The 17,479-nt window shown below is 40.0% G+C and overlaps 1 protein-coding gene across 2 annotated transcripts in view; it reads right to left on the reverse strand.

The window, feature by feature from the left end:
- Positions 1-1,180: 1,180 nt before the first annotated feature.
- The window catches only part of IGBP1 (immunoglobulin binding protein 1), a 60,889-nt gene continuing 44,590 nt past the window's right edge, over positions 1,181-17,479 (reverse strand). For both annotated transcript variants that reach the window (XM_077889367.1, XM_077889366.1), the window contains 3 exons: positions 16,115-16,194; positions 15,242-15,354; positions 1,181-1,664 (listed from right to left, as the gene is read on the reverse strand). In XM_077889367.1, coding sequence (XP_077745493.1) covers positions 1,519-1,664; positions 15,242-15,354; positions 16,115-16,194 — 339 coding nt within the window. In that variant the 3' untranslated portion in view covers positions 1,181-1,518. The remainder of the gene's footprint in view (positions 1,665-15,241; positions 15,355-16,114; positions 16,195-17,479) is intronic.

Below are 17,479 nucleotides of genomic sequence, written 5' to 3' on the forward strand. Positions count from 1 at the left end.
ACTTAAAATGTGCTCTACCAGTTTCCGGAGTTTTCTGTTGTGAGGGGGAGGTGAGTCCTTTATTAAACTGTATACAAATATATTACTGATATTACTGGTAGTCTTCTGTCCTCTCTCACTAAACTCTACCCCTTACTCATGGCCCCACAGCCCTCCACTCCCACCCCTCACCCCATAAACAAGAGGGACTTCAGTCTCCTATTCAAACCTAAGCTAGACTGAAGAAGCTAGAATAGGAAGGCGGAGTCATCTTCCTCTTAAAAGCAAACCTAAGGAGCGCCTGGGTGGCTCAGTTGGTTGGGCATCTAACTTTGGCTTAGGTCATGATCTAGGGGTCCTGAGATCAAGCCCCACAACAGGCGGTCTGCTTGTCCCTCTCCCCCTGCTCCCCACTCCACTTGTTCTGTCTTGCTCTCAAATAAAATCTTAAAAAAAAAACAAAACCCAAACCTGTGTGCCTGTCACATAGAACAAAAGAATGTTTTCTACACAGATCATGTTTCAACACATGGCTGCTGTTTTAAGGAATCAACCCAAGAGCTGAGGACTTCTACCAGAGAGTAGGTACCCTTCCATGTCATCTGTGCCACCCTCCTCACTCTGCACTCAGTTATGGGCATGGCTGCAAACACGTACTAACAGCAAAGTGACTGCCATGGCACATTTACCACTACAGACCATGCCAGGTATCGTGCAGCATAGGCAAGCAGGGTCAGAATGGTCTTAGGATAGCCCAGTTAAGAGCTGGACTACAGCCTGAGCTGCTCTTCACCCTAAGGGCTAAGGCAAATAGTCCCAGGAGAGTCAAGGTCCTAGCCCCAGTTGCACACACAAGGATGACTCTCACACCTTACCTATTTCTCTCATTTCTCCTGGCCAAGGCAGACCAAGGAGAGAGGATTCTTAACGGTTCATTCATTTGCAGCTCTATTTCCCGAAATTAGTGCTGTGTGGCAGGAAGAGTCCTGGCTTTCGCACCTGTCCCTTATAAAGCAGAGTGTTAGGTCATTCCACAGTGCTAGGGCAGGAAGGAGAAAGCAAGCTCCAGCTCCTCTGGGCAGCTCGGATGTTGGGAAATTTACTGCCCACATCAAAGAGAGATGACAGGGATCTCCCCGTAAGCTTGAGGGGACCCACAGCTGACCCCTCCCCCTCAAAAACAAAGCAGCTGATACCCAAATTTCTGCACAGGGTCATGTAATAGAAGGGACTTTTATTATATTTTTAAGATAATTCATACAGCCATTGATTATACAGAGCCACTTCTCAGTACTTTTTTCTTTCCACTTAAGAAATTGGAATATGCCATGATGAGAAGAATGCCAAAACAAGATTGCTGGCTCATCACCTAGGGTACAAACACACACTTAATTGCTTGACACTTTATTGAACGCAAAGCAAGATTAAGCATCTTTGCCCTCGTTGTACACAGCTGAAGCAGGAGCCCAGGGAAGACTGCACAGCTTTCCTTGGCAGGGAAGATGTGAGCCCCTGTAGTTCCGTCTTGTTGTGGGAAGACTAACCCATGTTCTGTCGGTTGCCGTAGCCACGAGGATGGGTGTCCTTCCAGTCATCCCACTCCCGAGCTCTGTGGAGCATTTGCTCATCATCCTCGTCCTCCTTTTGTTCCTGATCTTCCTGTTGCTGCGTACCTCTTTTGAGCTCTGCCACAGTGGAAAAATGAGAAAGCAAGGGTGAGAAATGGAAGGACTGTCAGGGGCCTCAGCTCCATTCTGAACAGAGCTGCAAAAAAAGGAGAACAAGGAAGACAGGTAGCTACCTACCCCGGGGGCCGGAAGAGTCATGGAGAGTACTTACATTGTTTAATACCTGATGTGTTAAATAATAGTTAAGAAACGATGCTCTGAGTGATTTTCACAAGAAGGCAAGAACATAAAAGTTGAATTCGCAGAATGAATTCTATTTGGGGAAAGATTTCCCTCTAAAAAGGCCAAATACCACCTCTTGTATGTGCGTGTACACACACACACCAAAAACACCAACTGCCCAACAGAACTTACATCAGGCCAAAAAGGCTCAAGTAAAGAAATATTTAATGATTTGTGGTATGTCAGGAAGGAGGGACTGCAGGTGACTTTTCTCCTCCATCCAGTTCCTTTATTAGTTATTCACTTCTGTGTGTGTGTGTCAAACTGTAAATCACAGGGCAGTTGAACCTACCAGAAAAGAATATCTGCTATTTGACACTGGTTTAGAACAGGGTCTGAAGTCCAAATGGCACTTGTTATGCCATGTATACCCAAAAGAAATTAAAACAACTGCTACATCCCTCTTCTGCATTAATTTTGTATTTCCCTTTGTGAGGTAAAGGAGCCTTTTCCTGGCTACCCTGAATGTGCCCATGAGAAAAAAAATCTCATTACTATGATAAAGAAAAATGAAATGCACAGGATCTGAGCTCTTCCAACAGCTAACCTTTTTTTTTTAAACATTTATGGTAAAATAAGAGATACTGGAGATCACACAAAAATATATATAAGTTTTTATGAGGAGGCTAGATGTCTGTAGTCTCCATTTGGGCCAAGAAATAGAGCTTCTGTACCTATACCAAAAGCTTCTCCAAACATTTTCCAAATCAGAACTCCTCCCTTCCCCTCCCAAAAGGCAACCATTATGCCAAATTTTATAGTAGTAACTTCCTGAAGTTTATTGTAGCTTTATGACCCCAAATGCACATCCCTAGATGCCAGAGATGTCCATTTATACCTTTTTTTACTTGATGATTTTTAATAGAGTTGTGAAACCATCACCAATGAAAAATAATTTTCATTACCCCAAAGACACATCCTTGTGCCCACATACTGCTGATTCCCATTCCTTCCATACCCCTAGCCCCTGGCTGCCAGCAAGGTACCTCTGTCTCTCAAAGATGTGCCAGTTCTGGAAATTTCCTATTAATGGCATCAAACAATATATGGTCTTTGGGTCTGACTTCTTTCACTTAGCATAAAGTTTTTATTTTTTTTAAGGATTTTATTTTCATTTATTTTTAAAAAAGATTTTATTGAGAGAGAGAGAGAGAGAGAGAGAGAGAGTCAGTCAGAGACACAAGCAGGAGGAGAAACAGGCTCCATGCAGGAAGCCAGACGTGGGACTCGATCCCAGGTCTCTGGGATCATGCCCCGGACCAAAGGTGGAGCTAAACTGCTGAGCCACCAGGGCTGCCCAGGATTTTATTTATTCATGAGACACAGAAGGCAGAGGAAGCCCGATGTGGGACGTGATCTCGAAACTCCAGGATCATGCCCTGAGCTGAAGGCAGGCACTCAACCTCTGAGACACTCAGGTGTCCCTAGCATAAAGTTTTTAAGGCTAGTCTTCCTCATTTAAAAATATTTTAGTATCTTCTTAACCTACAGGCTTCAATTCCATCCCTTTCTTCCAAGTTCTCTATTGAAGGAATTAGAACATTTGACATGTAGAGTTTCCCCAAATCTGGATCTTGCTGACTGCATAGTCATGCTGCTGTTTCAATAGGGTCTTCTGTATTTCTGCAGACTGGCAAGTGGATACAAAGGCCTGATCTGACTCAGGGCTGATCCCTCTGGCATGACTCTAGCTGGTGCTGTGCTCCCTCGTCAGGTGTATGAGTAACATCTGTGTCTCAGGTGCTGTTAGCAGCTTTTGATGCTTGATGGCTGGGTTCACGGATTTTCTGGGGGTTTCAAAATGTTGATACTCCTAATTTTAACATTTATTTTTTATTAACTAGAATGCTTTTCTAAAGAGAGGCTTCCCCTCAACCACTCCTATATAGTTACCCAGGGGGAAAAAATACAAGATCAATGCTTGATTCTTTCACTTTATTTACCACTTACTAAGGTAATCAATGGGTTCATTGTTCTCTGAAACTGAACAATTTTTGTTTTTAAATATGACTTACGGATTTAAATGTATCTGATGAGTTTTAACCAACCACAAGGTTTTCTAAAAAAATATGTAAATAAGCTTTTACATTTTAGAATAGTTTTAAATTTATAGAAAAAATTGAACAGTATAAATTTCCCTTCTATCTGTACCCAGTTTCACCTATTATGAGCATCTTCTACTTTTTCCTTGAGATTTTACCTAACGTCCTTTTTGGCTCCAGGATCCCATCCAGAATGCCACATTATATCTGGTGCCCTGTCTCTTTATCTCTTTAGTCTCCTCTTGGCTGTGACAATTTCTCAGATATTCCTTGTTTTTGAGGACCTGGGCAGTTTGGGTGAGTACTGATCAGGTATTTTTATAGAATATCCCTCAATTTAGGGTTGCCTGATTATTCTCTCAAAATTAGACCAGGGTTATGGGTTTTGGAAGAGTTATCACAAAGGCTGAAGGGCTTTGCCCTTCTCATCCAATCAAGGCAACATACCGTCAACATCACTTCTCAATGCTGATGTTAACCTAGATCATCCGACTAAGAGAGTGTTTTTAAGGTTCCCAATGGTGATGTTACTCCCCCTGCCCCCTTCCACTTCCATACTGTTGTCTTTAGAAGTCACTGAACAGCCCACACTTCAAGGGTGAGGAGTTATGCTCCAAGTCCTTGAGTCAAGAGTATATTCACAAATTATTGAGAAATTTTTCTGTGGGGGAGCTTTGTCTCTCCTCGTCCATGTATTTATTTGATCATTTATCTCTTTCACTATAGACCCATGGATGTTTGATTTTTTTGTATTGTAATCCAATACTGTTATTTTCCTTTTGAAATTCTTCCAGTTTTGGCAAGAATTCTTTCAGCTGGCCTGTGTCTCATTAACATACTTATATTGTGGGGTTTTTTTTAAAGGTTTAATTTATTGATTCATGAGACACACACAGACACAGGCAGAGAGAAGCAGGCTCCCTGCGGGGAGCTCGATGAGGGACTTGATCCCAGGGTCCCGGGATTACTCCCTGAGCAGAAGGCAGACGCTCAACCACTGAGCCACCCAGGCATCCTTTATAAGATTATTTATTTATTGAGTGCTTCTTTATTTCTAGTACAAAAGATGCTTTAGGCTCATCTTGTATACTCTCTGCCCCAGCCTAAAAGCAGCCATTTCCCTAAGTGGCCTTTTCTTTTTCTTTTTTTTTGGGGGGGGAATGATATTAGAAACCCAGATGTAGCCTCTGGCTGTGCTCATTGCTATTGCCTATTACCCTTTTTAAAGCCACAATGTCTCTGGCCAGTGGAGACATTTTCAAATTAGCTTCTGAGTCCTATTGATATGACCCTAGTTAGCTTTGAAAACGTCTTCCCTGTCTCCGTAACAAGATGTTCCTAGTTCATCTTGTCCATTTCCTGCCCCAGACTTGGAATTAGCTATTTCTTTAAGGCATCCTGGTTTCTTTTAATGGGAATGGTCTTTCAAGACCACAAGCTGTGTGTGCGTTTACTTTTCAATAAAATTTCTCAAAATAAATAAATGAATGAATGAATGAATGAATAAATAAAATTTCTCATGAGTTCCTATTCAGCACTACAGGTTTATTTCTAACTTAAACGTTTTTGAAATTACATCTGTATTTTTCCACACTAAAAGTCTTACTTCTCAAAGACAGAGGATAGGATTAGAATAATTACGTATATTATCTCACATTACACACAGCCTTGGAATAACACTAACAATTCCACCAATATAATGACTGAGATCAGGTTTTTTTCCTTACATACGCTTTCCCCAATTTGCCATTTTCAAAAATAGTTGTACTGTATCTCCAGTATCTGAGCACCAAGGCATATAAACATTACATACTCTGCTCTCTCCCTTTTTATCCCACTTAGTTTTAGTTCTACAAGTGACTATAGTGCTCGCCACCAGTTGATGTCCTTCTCATCATTTTGGTTGTCTGAAGCTCATTCTCTAGCAAATTCCTTAGGAGGGGATCGTGGGAACAATATTTCCTGAGCTCCTGTATGTTGATAAATGTCTGTACCCTTTATACTTAACAGCTCGTTTTACCGGATATAATATTCTTGGCTCACATTCCTCCCCCTGAGTATCTTAAATATGTTACTCTCCATTTTATTCTGGCACAAAGCATTAATGTTACAAAAGTTGGAGGGTGATGTAGAATTTTCTTTCCTTTATAAATCATCTACTGTTTTTGCCGAAATGTCAAAGTATTTTTCCCTCTTCTTTAAAGTCTAGTAATTTTATTACAATGTGTCTTGTGGTTGGTCTCAGGTACACGGTGTGCTTTATCAAAGTAAATTTCTTTTTTAATTCCAGGAAAGTTTCCTTAACACTAGCTTTTAGCATTTATTCTTTTTCCTTGCTTTGGTTTTCTTCTGCAGATAATCCTGTTATCTGTAAATCAGATATTCTTAGCTATCTTTTAGTACTTGACACTTTTTCTCGAGTTGTGTTTTTTATTTAAAAGTTTCCTTTAAAAAAATTTTTTTAAAGTGTGATACCAGGGTCCGAGGATCGAGTACTGCATTGGGCTCCCTACAGGGAGCCTGCTTCTCCCTCAGCCTATGTCTTTGCCTCCCTCTCTGTGTCTCTCATGAATAAATAAACAAAATCTTTTTAAAAATTTAAAAAAGAAACAATAAAAGTTTCCTTTTTTACCTTAGCAAGGCTTTTTGTTTTGTTCAATTCTTGTTTTCTTCTGGTTTAGTTTTTACTTCTGAAATAATTCTCATTTCTCACAAGTTGTCACATTTCTGTTTTATGAATCCTGCTTTATATTGTTTGTCCATGTCTTAAACAGTTTTCTTAATGCCTTCCAACTAATTTTGAACTATATATTTTTTAGCAATGAACATATTAACTTCATCAAAATTTTTTTATTTTTATTTTTTTTAACTTCATCAAATTTTTTAAAACAGTATATATATTTTAGATTTATTGGTTTTTGAGTGTAACTTTCTGGAAAGTTTTTGATTCTCCCCTTTCCCCCCTTTATAATAATTTTGTGTGGGATGTAACCTTGATAATTTTACATTAAATTTTTTCACAGCTTGAGATATATTTCACATACCATAAAATCCACCCATTTAAAGTGTACAGTTCAGTGGTTTAGTATATTCAGAGATGTGCAACCATCACTGCCATCTGTTGTTCATTCTTACGCACAGTAGGTTTTCCTGAACTTTTAGAAAGTATGGTTCAGGGTGGCTCTTCAAACTTCAAAGAGGCTCCCCTTTCTGCTGCTTTTATATCTGTTAAAGAAATACTATGACTTGCTTCATTGGAGTTCTTGGCTCTGGTCCTCTCTCCCACTTTTATTTGAATCTTCTCTTTCCTTCTTCTTTATGGTCCCTGTTCTACTCAATTTCAATTCCATTCTCAGCATATTCTCCTCAGTGTGGGACCCTGTCCTGGAAGCAAGATCTGGTGGGTCCTTTTTAAGAGTTCTTTAAAGATTAGACTTCTCCATCTCTTTCAGACTCTGACCACAGGGTTCCCTGAACTCAGTTTTTGTTGGAGGGCAAAACCCCTCCCATTTTAACTGCTGTCCTTAAATTGGTACTGCCACACTTTTAAGGGAATACCTGTTTGCTGTTTTGGAATTCTGCTGTTTGTCAGTTCTCTCAGATGGTCTGTCAACACTTTCTGCTTTCTCCTACACAGATGCCAATCACTTGTTGATCTTGTGGTTATGAGTTACTTGCTCTTATTTGTTTTTATTTTGAAGTTCAGGGGGATATGCGGTCACCTAGTTTGTTGAAAAATGTTGCCCAGATTTTTTTCTTTTGTGTTATTACTGAAACATACATGTAAACGTATACATAAACGTGGCACAGCTCAATGAATTTCCACATCTGAACACATCCATGTAATCAGCACTCAAATCAGATGCAAAACACTAATTCCACAGAAGTCCCCTTCAAGTCCAATTTCATTCATGATCCCCCACTAAAGGTGAACACTATACTGGCCTTTTTTTAAAAAAATTATTTATTTATTCATGAAAGACACAGAGTGAGAGGCAGAGGGGGAAGCAGGCCCCATGCAGGGAGCCTGATGTAGGACTCGATCCTCAGACTCAGGGATCACGCCCTGAGCCAAAGGCAGATGCTCAACCGCTGAGCCACCCAGGCGTCCCACTATACCAGCATATACAAGTTTCACCTGTTTGGGCACTTCCTATGAATGGAATCGTATAGTGCATGTTCTGTTATATCTGGCTTTTCTCACTCATAATTAGGTTTGCAAAATTCTATCTTTGCCACTGATAGCTCAAGAACTAGAGGTAGTTCAACCTTACTGCTAAATAGTATTTTATTCTGTGAACACACCAAAACTACTTTATCTATTCTATCCTATATAGGCATCTGAGTAGCGTCCAGCTTGGGTTATTACAGATAATGCTGCTTTGGACATTCTTGTATAAGCCTTCTGTGGACAAATGGTCTCATTACTCTTAGGTATAAACCTAGGAATGAAACTACCAGGTCAGGAGGGTACACATATGTGCAACTTTTGTGCATCACCACCACCACCATCCCAGGATTCTCTACATCTTTATTGCTTCCTTTATTCAGTTTACTTTGGGTTTATTTTGTTTCCCCCAACTTCTTAAAATAGAATCTTAGGTAATTAATTTTACCTTTCTCTTCTTCCTAATAGAAGTATTGAATATTATACATGTAAGTATTGGAAATTATACATTTCCCTGTCAGCACGGCTTTAGTTGTATGCCACAAATTTTAATATATTTTGTCATTCAGTTAAAAATATTTTCTCTTTTTGACCCATGAGTTACTTATAAGCATGTTGTTTAATTTAAAAATATTTGAAGGGGATCCCTGGGTGGCGCAGCGGTTTGGCGCCTGCCTTTGGCCCAGGGCGCGATCCTGGAGACCCGGGATCGAATCCCACGTCGGGCTCCCGGTGCATGGAGCCTGCTTCTCCCTCTGCCTATGTCTCTGCCTCTCTCTCTCGCTCTCTCTCTCTTTCTGTGACTATCATAAATAAATAAAAATTAAAAAAAATAAAAATAAAAATAAAAATATTTGAAGACTTCCTAGGTATGTTGTTGATTGCTAATTTAATTCCACTGTGGCCAGAAAACATATTTAGCATGATTTCAATCTTGCAAACTTATTGAGACTTATTTGATGGCTCAGAATATCATCTCTCTTGGTGAATGTGCCATGTGCATTTGAAAAAAGGTATAATTTCCGGTTGTTGGATATACTGTTCTATAAGTGTAAAAGAGGTTAAGGTGGCTGCTAGCTAGTATTGTCCAGATAATCCATACCCTTACTGATTTTCTGTCTAGTAATGCTTTCTTAGTGAAAGAGAAGTATCAAACTTTCCAACTGTGCTTGTAGATTTGTCTGTTTCTTCATTTAAGTCTGTCAGTTTTTAATTCATGTAACTTAAAGCTTGTTATTAGATACAGACATGTTTATCACTGCTAAGTCTTCCAGATAAACTGCTCCTTTTGTTGGTATGAAATGCCCTTATTTATATCCAGTAACACCTTCTGTCTTGAAGTCTACTTTATCTGATGTTACTATAGCTACTACAGCTTTCTTATGCTTACTGTCAGCATGGTATATCCTTTTTCATCTTTTTACTTTCAACCAATTCTGTGCTTTTATATTTAAAATGCATCTCTTGTAGACAGCATACAGCTGAGTCTGAAATCAATCTCTGATTTCTAATTTGAAGGTTTATTCCTCTTACATTTAGGATAATTACCGTTATGATTGGAATGGGATCTACCATTTTGCTATTGGTTTTCTGTTCACTTTATCTGTTTTATTTATTTATTTTTTGCCTCATCATTCCTGGTTGCTTTCTTCTTATTTTCACTATTGACTATAAAGCTTTGTCTCTTTGCATTAGTTTTAAAAATAGACTATTTTTTCAAATGGTTTTAGGTTCACAGTAAAACTGAATGGAAATTACGCAGTGCTGCCATACACTCCCTGCCCCCACAGATGCACAGCTTCCCCCACTATCAACATCTTGTACCAGAGTAGTACATTTCTTACAATCAACAAACTGACACATCAGTATTGTCCAAAGTCCAGTTTACAACAGGGTTCTTGGTATTGTACATTCTATGGGTTTGGAAAAATGTACATAATGACATGTATCCACTATTATGCTCTCATACAGAAGAGTTTCATTGCCCTAAAAATCCTCCATTCTCCACCTATTTGCCCCTTCTCCAACCTCTGGCAATCACTGATCTGTTTATGGTCTCTCCAGTTTTGTGGTTTCCAGAAAGTCCTATAGTTGTAATCATGGAGCATGTACCCTTCCCGGACCAGGTTCTTTCACTTAGTAATATGTATTTAAGGCTTTCCTGTGTCTTTTTGTGGCTTGACAGCCCCCCCTTTTTAATAAAAGCAATGAAGGGAATCCCTGGGTGGCACAGCGGTTTGGCGCCTGCCTTTGGCCCAGGGCGCGATCCTGGAGACCCAGGATCGAGTCCCACGTCGGGCTCCCGGTGCATGGAGCCTGCTTCTCCCTCTGCCTGTGTCTCTGCCTCATTCTCTCTCTCTCTCTGTGACTATCACAAATAAATAAAAATTAAAAAAAATATTTTCAAAAAAAAAATAAAAGCAATGAATACTATACTATGGTCTGGATGTACCATGGTTTATCCATTCAACCTACTGAGGACATACATCTTGGTTGCTTCCAAGTTTTGGCAATTATGAATAAAGCTACCATAACCACTTGTGTGCAGGTTTTTGTACACTCAGTTCTCAGCTTATTTGGGTAAATGTCAAGGAGCAGGACTGATGGATCTTATGGTAAGAGTATGTTTAGCTTTGTAAGAAACTGTCTTCCAGAGTGGCTGTACCACCTGGCATCCCGATCAGCAGGGAGTGTGAGTCCCTGCTGCTCCATATATGTGCCAGCATCTGGTATTGTCGGTGTTGGATTCCGGCTGTTCTTATATGACATATGATGTTGGGCTTCTTTTCCATATGCTTATTTGCCCTCTATATATCTTCTTTGGTGAGGTGTCCATTCAGGTCTTCTGCCTATCTTTCAATTGAGGGGTACTTGTTTCCTTAAGTTGAGTTTTAAGAATTCTCTGTATGTTTTGGGTAAGAGTCATTTATCAGATGTGTTCTTTGCAAATATTTTCTGCTAGCCTGTGGCTTGTCTTCTCATTCTCTTGATACATTTTTAAAAGATTTTATTTATTTATATAATTTTATTTGGAGAGGGAGAGTGAGTTGGGGGGAGGGAGGAAAAGGAGAGAGGGGAGAGTGGGGAAGGGGGGGGGAGGGAGGGAGGGAGAGAGAGAGAGAGAGAGAGCAAGAGAGCGAGAGCACATCCCAAGCAGACTTCATGATGAGTGTGAGCCCAATGCAGGCCTTGATCTAATGACCTGGAAATCATGACCTGAGCTGAAATCAAGAGTTGGATGCTCAACCGAGCCACCCAGGTGCCCCTTGATGCATTATTTTTTAAGTGGTTGCTCTAGGTAATACAATATTCCCTCCTAACTTTCCAGTCTACTTAGAATTAATTTTGAACCATGTGGGAGGCAGCCTCAAAGATGGACCCCAACTATCTCAGCCTCCTGGTATTCATGCTTTTACAGAGTCCCCTCCCACACCACATGACCAACAGAATATGGCAGAAGTCATGGTATGTCATTTCCAATGTTAGGTTCTAAAAGATAACCAAGGCTTCTATGCTGATCATTCTCACTCCAATCATTCACTTGGGTGAAAGGAAGCTCCTAGCTGTGTGCAGTCCCATGAAGAGACCCACAAGGAGAGGCCTCCTGTCAATAGCCACATGAATGAGCCAATGAGCTGGAAGCAGATCCTCCAGCTTTCAGAAGACTGCTGCCCCTACTCAGAATCACCCAGTTAAGTTGATCCTGGATTCCTTGCTCTCAGAAAATATGTGAGACAATAAATATTTATTATTTTAAGTTGCTAAATTTTGGAGTAATTTGTTACAAAGCAATAGATATTATGCACTACTTTATATAAAACAAAATAATCTCACAAAAATGGTTCCATCTAGTCTGTCTTTTTTGCTATAGCTATCATGTATTACATCTACATATGTTATAATCTCCACTGGACGATATTATAATTTTTACCTTAAGAAGCCTTATGTAGTTTTGAAAAGGTGGGAGGGAGATAGTCTTTTGTATTTACCCATGTAATCACCATTTCTGCTGCTCCTCATTTCTGGATTATCCAGGTTTCCATCTGGCATTGTTCCCTTCGGCCTAAAGAACTTCCTTCAGAATTCTCATAATGCCAGTTTCAGGGTGAAGACTTCTTTCCGCTTTATCTAAAATGTCCTCATTATGACTTTGTTTTTATGGGTATTTCCACTGGGTATAAAATTCTGGGGTGACAGGTCTTCCCCACCCCCAACACTTATTTAGGTGTTCATTCCACTGTCTCTGGCTCCCACTGTTTCTAATGGTAAGTCAGAACAACTCATACCATTGTTTTTCTAAATGTAATGTGTACTTTATTCCTAGATGCTTTTAAGATTTTCTCTTTTCCTTTGGTTTTCAACAGTCTATGATGTGCCTATATGTGGTTTTCTTTCTATTTAACTTGCTTGGGGCTTGATTAGATTTCTGAAGCTGTATATTTGTGTTTCACTGATTTAGGGAACATTTCAGCCATAGTTTCTTCAATTTTTTTTTTCTGGCCCCTTCTCTCTCCCCTTTTCTACTAGTATTTTAATTGTACATACATACGATAGACCTTTTTACCTTGTTCCACAGGTCACAGAGGCTCTGTTTACTTTTTTTCCAATTGTTTTTGTTTCTCAGGCTAATTTGTACTCATCTATCTTCGAGTTAAATGATAACTTCTTCTGTCACTGCCAATTTGCAGTTAACCTCATCCAATGGTTTCCAAACTTGAGATATTGTATTTTTCAGTTACAGAATTTTTTGTGTATAGTTCCTACTTTGCTATTTTTTCCCTTTTTTCTTCTTTTGTGCATGAAAATAGAATCTTTATTTTTAGTTATTACCCACCAATAAGAGAAAGTGAGGTTCACAGTTTTAATTCTTGACTCAAAGTGAATGAGGAGGCAAATTTACATCCAACAGATACAACTAATGGGCCAACTTTTTCAAGTTCAGACTATCTTGAAAGCCTGCAACATACCAGATATTGCTGTATTCTCTAGTGACAGAATGCCAGCAATGGCTGACACTACTACATAGAACTTGTGAAGTGTTTTTAATAGGAGGTATTGTCTAACTGTTGCTAAAAATTAAGAGGTTTATAAACATGTTACATGTCCAGAAACAAGGTACTTGAAAGTCTACCCACAATGATTTAAGAATGTGTATGTTGTAATCTCAGAAAGGGTCAATAGTTCCTATGGACTAAAATAATACTTGCCTCTGGGTAGCAGGTATGTTTATAAATGTAAAATTATATTAGACATTACCTGCTGAGATTTCTTATTTTTTCATTCATATCAAGCATATTTTCCCCTCTGCTCTTGAGCATGCAAATAAGTTGCTTTAAAGTCCTTCTTTGTGAATTTCAACATATGTGTCATCTGGGACTGGTCTCCATTGACTGCTTTTCCTCTTGAGTATAAGTCACATTTTCCTATTTTTCTTTCCCCCATATATAGAGTAGTTAGGATGAAATCCTAGACTTTGTGCATGTTATGTTGCAGACATTCTGAATTGTTTCATTCCTCTATAGAGTACTGATGTTTATTTTTTTAAGGTTTGTTTGTTTATTCATGAGAAACACAGAGAGAGGCAGAGACATAGGCAGAGGGAGAAGCAGAATCCCTATAGGGAGCCCAATGCTGGACTTGATCCCAACACCTTGGGATCAGGGCCTGAGCCAAAGTCAGATGCTCAACCACTGAGCCACCCAGGCATCCCTGAGTTTTCATTTTAGCAGGTAATTCATTTGTCTAGAACCAAAATTCCAAATTCTCTTTCCTCTGCATTGGGCAGCAGCTGAATCCTCCATTCGGCTATTTTAGCCCTATCTAGGACACTTCGAGTCTATCTCAGGCATACATAGCTTAGGTGTCAGCCTGAGATTTAGGAAAGGTGTATATAGAGAATGAAGGCTCCTCCTCTGTGGTTTTTTCTTTTATGGGACACCGTCTCATTTTTCAGTTGCCAAAGTCACCCCGAACTCATTTCTCAATCAGTAACAGTGTACATTTCTATCCAAGTGTCACCTACCCCCACATCACCACAATTGCAGACTGCCAATGGGGGAGAAGCTGTAAGAAATAGGAAGCCCTTTCAAATGACCACTCCTCTCTGTGCTACAGTGGAAATAGCTCTGGAATTGGGAATTTTAAGACCTTAATTCAACTCCTAGCATGGCCACTTTCTAGCTATGTAGACTTTGTGTAAGTCAGTTCTCAGACACCATTTCCTCATCCTAATATGAGGATAAGAATGTTTGCTTCATAGGGTTGTTAAGAGGATCAAATGAAATAATACACAAGATAAGGAAACAGAGGCTCAGGGGGGACTATATGATGTCTTACCTATTAATTGGTTACCTCAGGTCTGTCCATGCTTTTTTTTAACATACCATATTGCTTCCATCTTTATAATGGCCACCCTCTCCACCTTTCCCTTCCAAAGATGCCTCCAAGTATGTACCATGATCTAATTACCAAGTTGGGCACCAGGAATACAGTTAAATCAAAGTCCGTGCCCTTGAGAAATTCCAACCATTCCCTTCTTCTAAGTGTTGACTACCCTCCAGTCTGTGTCTGCTCTTGGTCATTCTCTAGTTCGTTTGTTCATTCATTCATTCATGAGTGACACAGAGAGAGGCAGAGACATAGACAGAGGGAGAAACAGGTTCCTTACAGGGAGCCTGATGAGGGTGGGACTCAATCCCCGAACTGGGATCATGCCCTGAGCCAAAGGCAGATGCTCAACCACTAAGCGACCCAGGTGTTCCTCTCTAGTTCCTTTGGATAGCTGTTTTATTATCTTCAGTTTGTAATTGTTATCAGTAGGAGGGACTGGCCTGATACAACCTACTCTGCCATTACCAGAAGTGGAACTGCTGTCCATGGATTTTTGCTTTTGCTATCTAGCTGCTGAGTCTGTTTTTAATGCCACGACATCTGAAAGGATTCCAAAATCATGAAGCTGCTGCATCCCCATCCTCCCAGAATCATCTGCTATTTATCTTAAAAATAAATGAAAAAAAAAAAAACACTGCCTAGAATCTTTGTCCAGATTTCTGCTCCTAAGGGGCAAGAATACTTGGTCTGAATTTAATTTCTAGGGAGTAAGGAACCAATAGTATAATTACTTTCCTTCTACCCCTTCATACCTGGTGTTGTCTTGGCTACGCCCTGATCTGGTAATACTCCATATTTCTGATGCTGATCGTACCAGTCATTCACCGTCATAGATGCCAGACTTGGATAACCTGCTCCAAATACTCTGCAAGAATCACATTACATTTAGAAAACTAAACATTAATAGCACTATTAAAAAGCCTCTTTTCTTTATTTTTAAAAATTTTTTTTAGTCTCTTTTATTTAGTGACAAAACCTGTGTCTGTTTCATCCTTGTTCCCTTGTCCAGCTATCTTCTGAGTTTTGTAAACTCCTGTGAGGATATGTAAAAAGAGGCATCCAGGAAGGTACATTAAAGTCAAGAGCTTTCATGAGAAAATAAATAGCTCAGGATCATTGCCCAGAAAGCAATCCCAGAGGCCAATGTCCCACACAAAGCAGTGATGACAATGTGGAAGGGGTATTTATAGTTGGTGGGTCTAAAAGGTACAGAGGAAGGAGCCTTTCCTGCCACCCAACAGAAAAGCATCTCAAGAGCTCAGAATTAAATCCTAAACAGGCAAATCTGTCCTTTTGAGAATTGTAGCTGAAGGCAATAATGAGAAACAACTGATGTATGTAATTCTCCATTAGATTTCCTTCCTCTTTATGATTTATTTTTGTTGGTTTTCTTTTGAGCCTATTTTTCGGCTTGAGTTTGTGAGGGAAATGTCTGATGAAGACATATAAAAAAAAAGACAAATGTATAAAGTATTAGAAAAAATACCCTTTTGATGAAAGAAAAACCACCACAGGTGAGGGTATGGCCTTTTTACAATGCCCATTCTGTCTGTTACTCATGCACTGTAACTGAGCCATAAAAGCAGGGGACCTACAAAGGCAACCCACTTTTTAGTACTACCTACTTGGCTTGGGCCACATTCCGAGTGAGAACGAAGGGTTTCATTGGAGGCCGGTCCTGATGAGAGGAGTAAGAAGTTGATTCCTGGAAAGGAAATTAAGTTATCAGAAGTGCATTTGCCATTTTGACTACCCCACTCTGCAGGCTCTTAAGTCTTCAGGTGCTTGACAAGCCCTGGATACAAACTTTGCCCACTCCTTATTTATCATTCTCTCAGAGACAGCAATTGAATACTATTGGTGGAGGCTGCTCATCTATCCTAAGGAGGTCTGAGTATACTGCTGAAAAGGGAGGAGAAAGCTCTCCCAGAAATCATCTCATGAAAGGTAAAATGATCGCTCGGTTTTAAAACATTTCTCTCCAAAGAAGGAGATTCCAAAGGCTTTTTCCACGGTCCAGCTAAATCCCTTGAGCTGAATTTGAAGTCCCTTTCCTGAACCGCCAGGCCTTCAGTGCTAAAGCTGAATTATTAAGACCCTTCTAAAACCCCTTCTGATGTAACTATGCAATTGATTGTCATGAACCCCTAGGTTTTTAGAAGAGGGTATTCCTAAATGCAAGAGGGAAAGAATGGGGTAAGTAGTGTTCATATCACGGCATACGGAAATGCGTGAAGGAACCTTGGCTATCCAGGGGCATACAGAAACAAAGTATGGTCAAAGTAAAGGTGCTTACTTGGTTCTAGGTTCATCACTTTCCAGAGCCAATCCCAAAACCAAATAAGAGAGCATTAAACAACAACAACAACAACAACAACAACAAACAGGACAGGAGAAGACCCAGAAGAGTCCAGCCTCAAAACGCCTGAAAGCCATTCATCCAGATATGCTCTAGGGGCCTTATGGCCTTAGAATTGTTTGTTCTTTGATCCTCATTAACATGAGGAACAAAGTTGATATTACCAAAAGGCCTGAGTTCCTGGGCTTAATTAGTATGGATCAAATTAGGAAGAGGTTTGTCTGGGGTACCTGGGTGGCTCAGTCAGTGAAGCATCTGCTTTTGGCTCAGGTCATGAGCCTGAGGTCCCAGGATCGAGCCCTGAATTGGGTTCCCTGTTCTGCGGGGAGTCTACTTCTCCTCTGCCCCTCTCCCTGCTCGTGTTTGCATGTGCGCTCTCAAATAAATAAGTAAAATGAAAAGAAAAAGGAGCAGAAAAGCTTCTCTGAGGTCTTAAATAAATGCCTGTGGTGAGCTGATAAATTCAACTCAATCCATGTTTGAATCTTGCACCAAAAAATAAGTGGCAGCAGAGCCTAAACTTCTGAAGCAGCAGCTCCAAAACAGGATGATGATTTTCAAAGACAACCAAAGCTGCGTCTCACCAGATTTTATCTATCAGTATATCTAACATTTTGTGCATGGGAAAGTA

This window comes from Canis aureus, chromosome X, assembly GCF_053574225.1.
Source record: "Canis aureus isolate CA01 chromosome X, VMU_Caureus_v.1.0, whole genome shotgun sequence".
Lineage (NCBI taxonomy): Eukaryota > Metazoa > Chordata > Mammalia > Carnivora > Canidae > Canis > Canis aureus.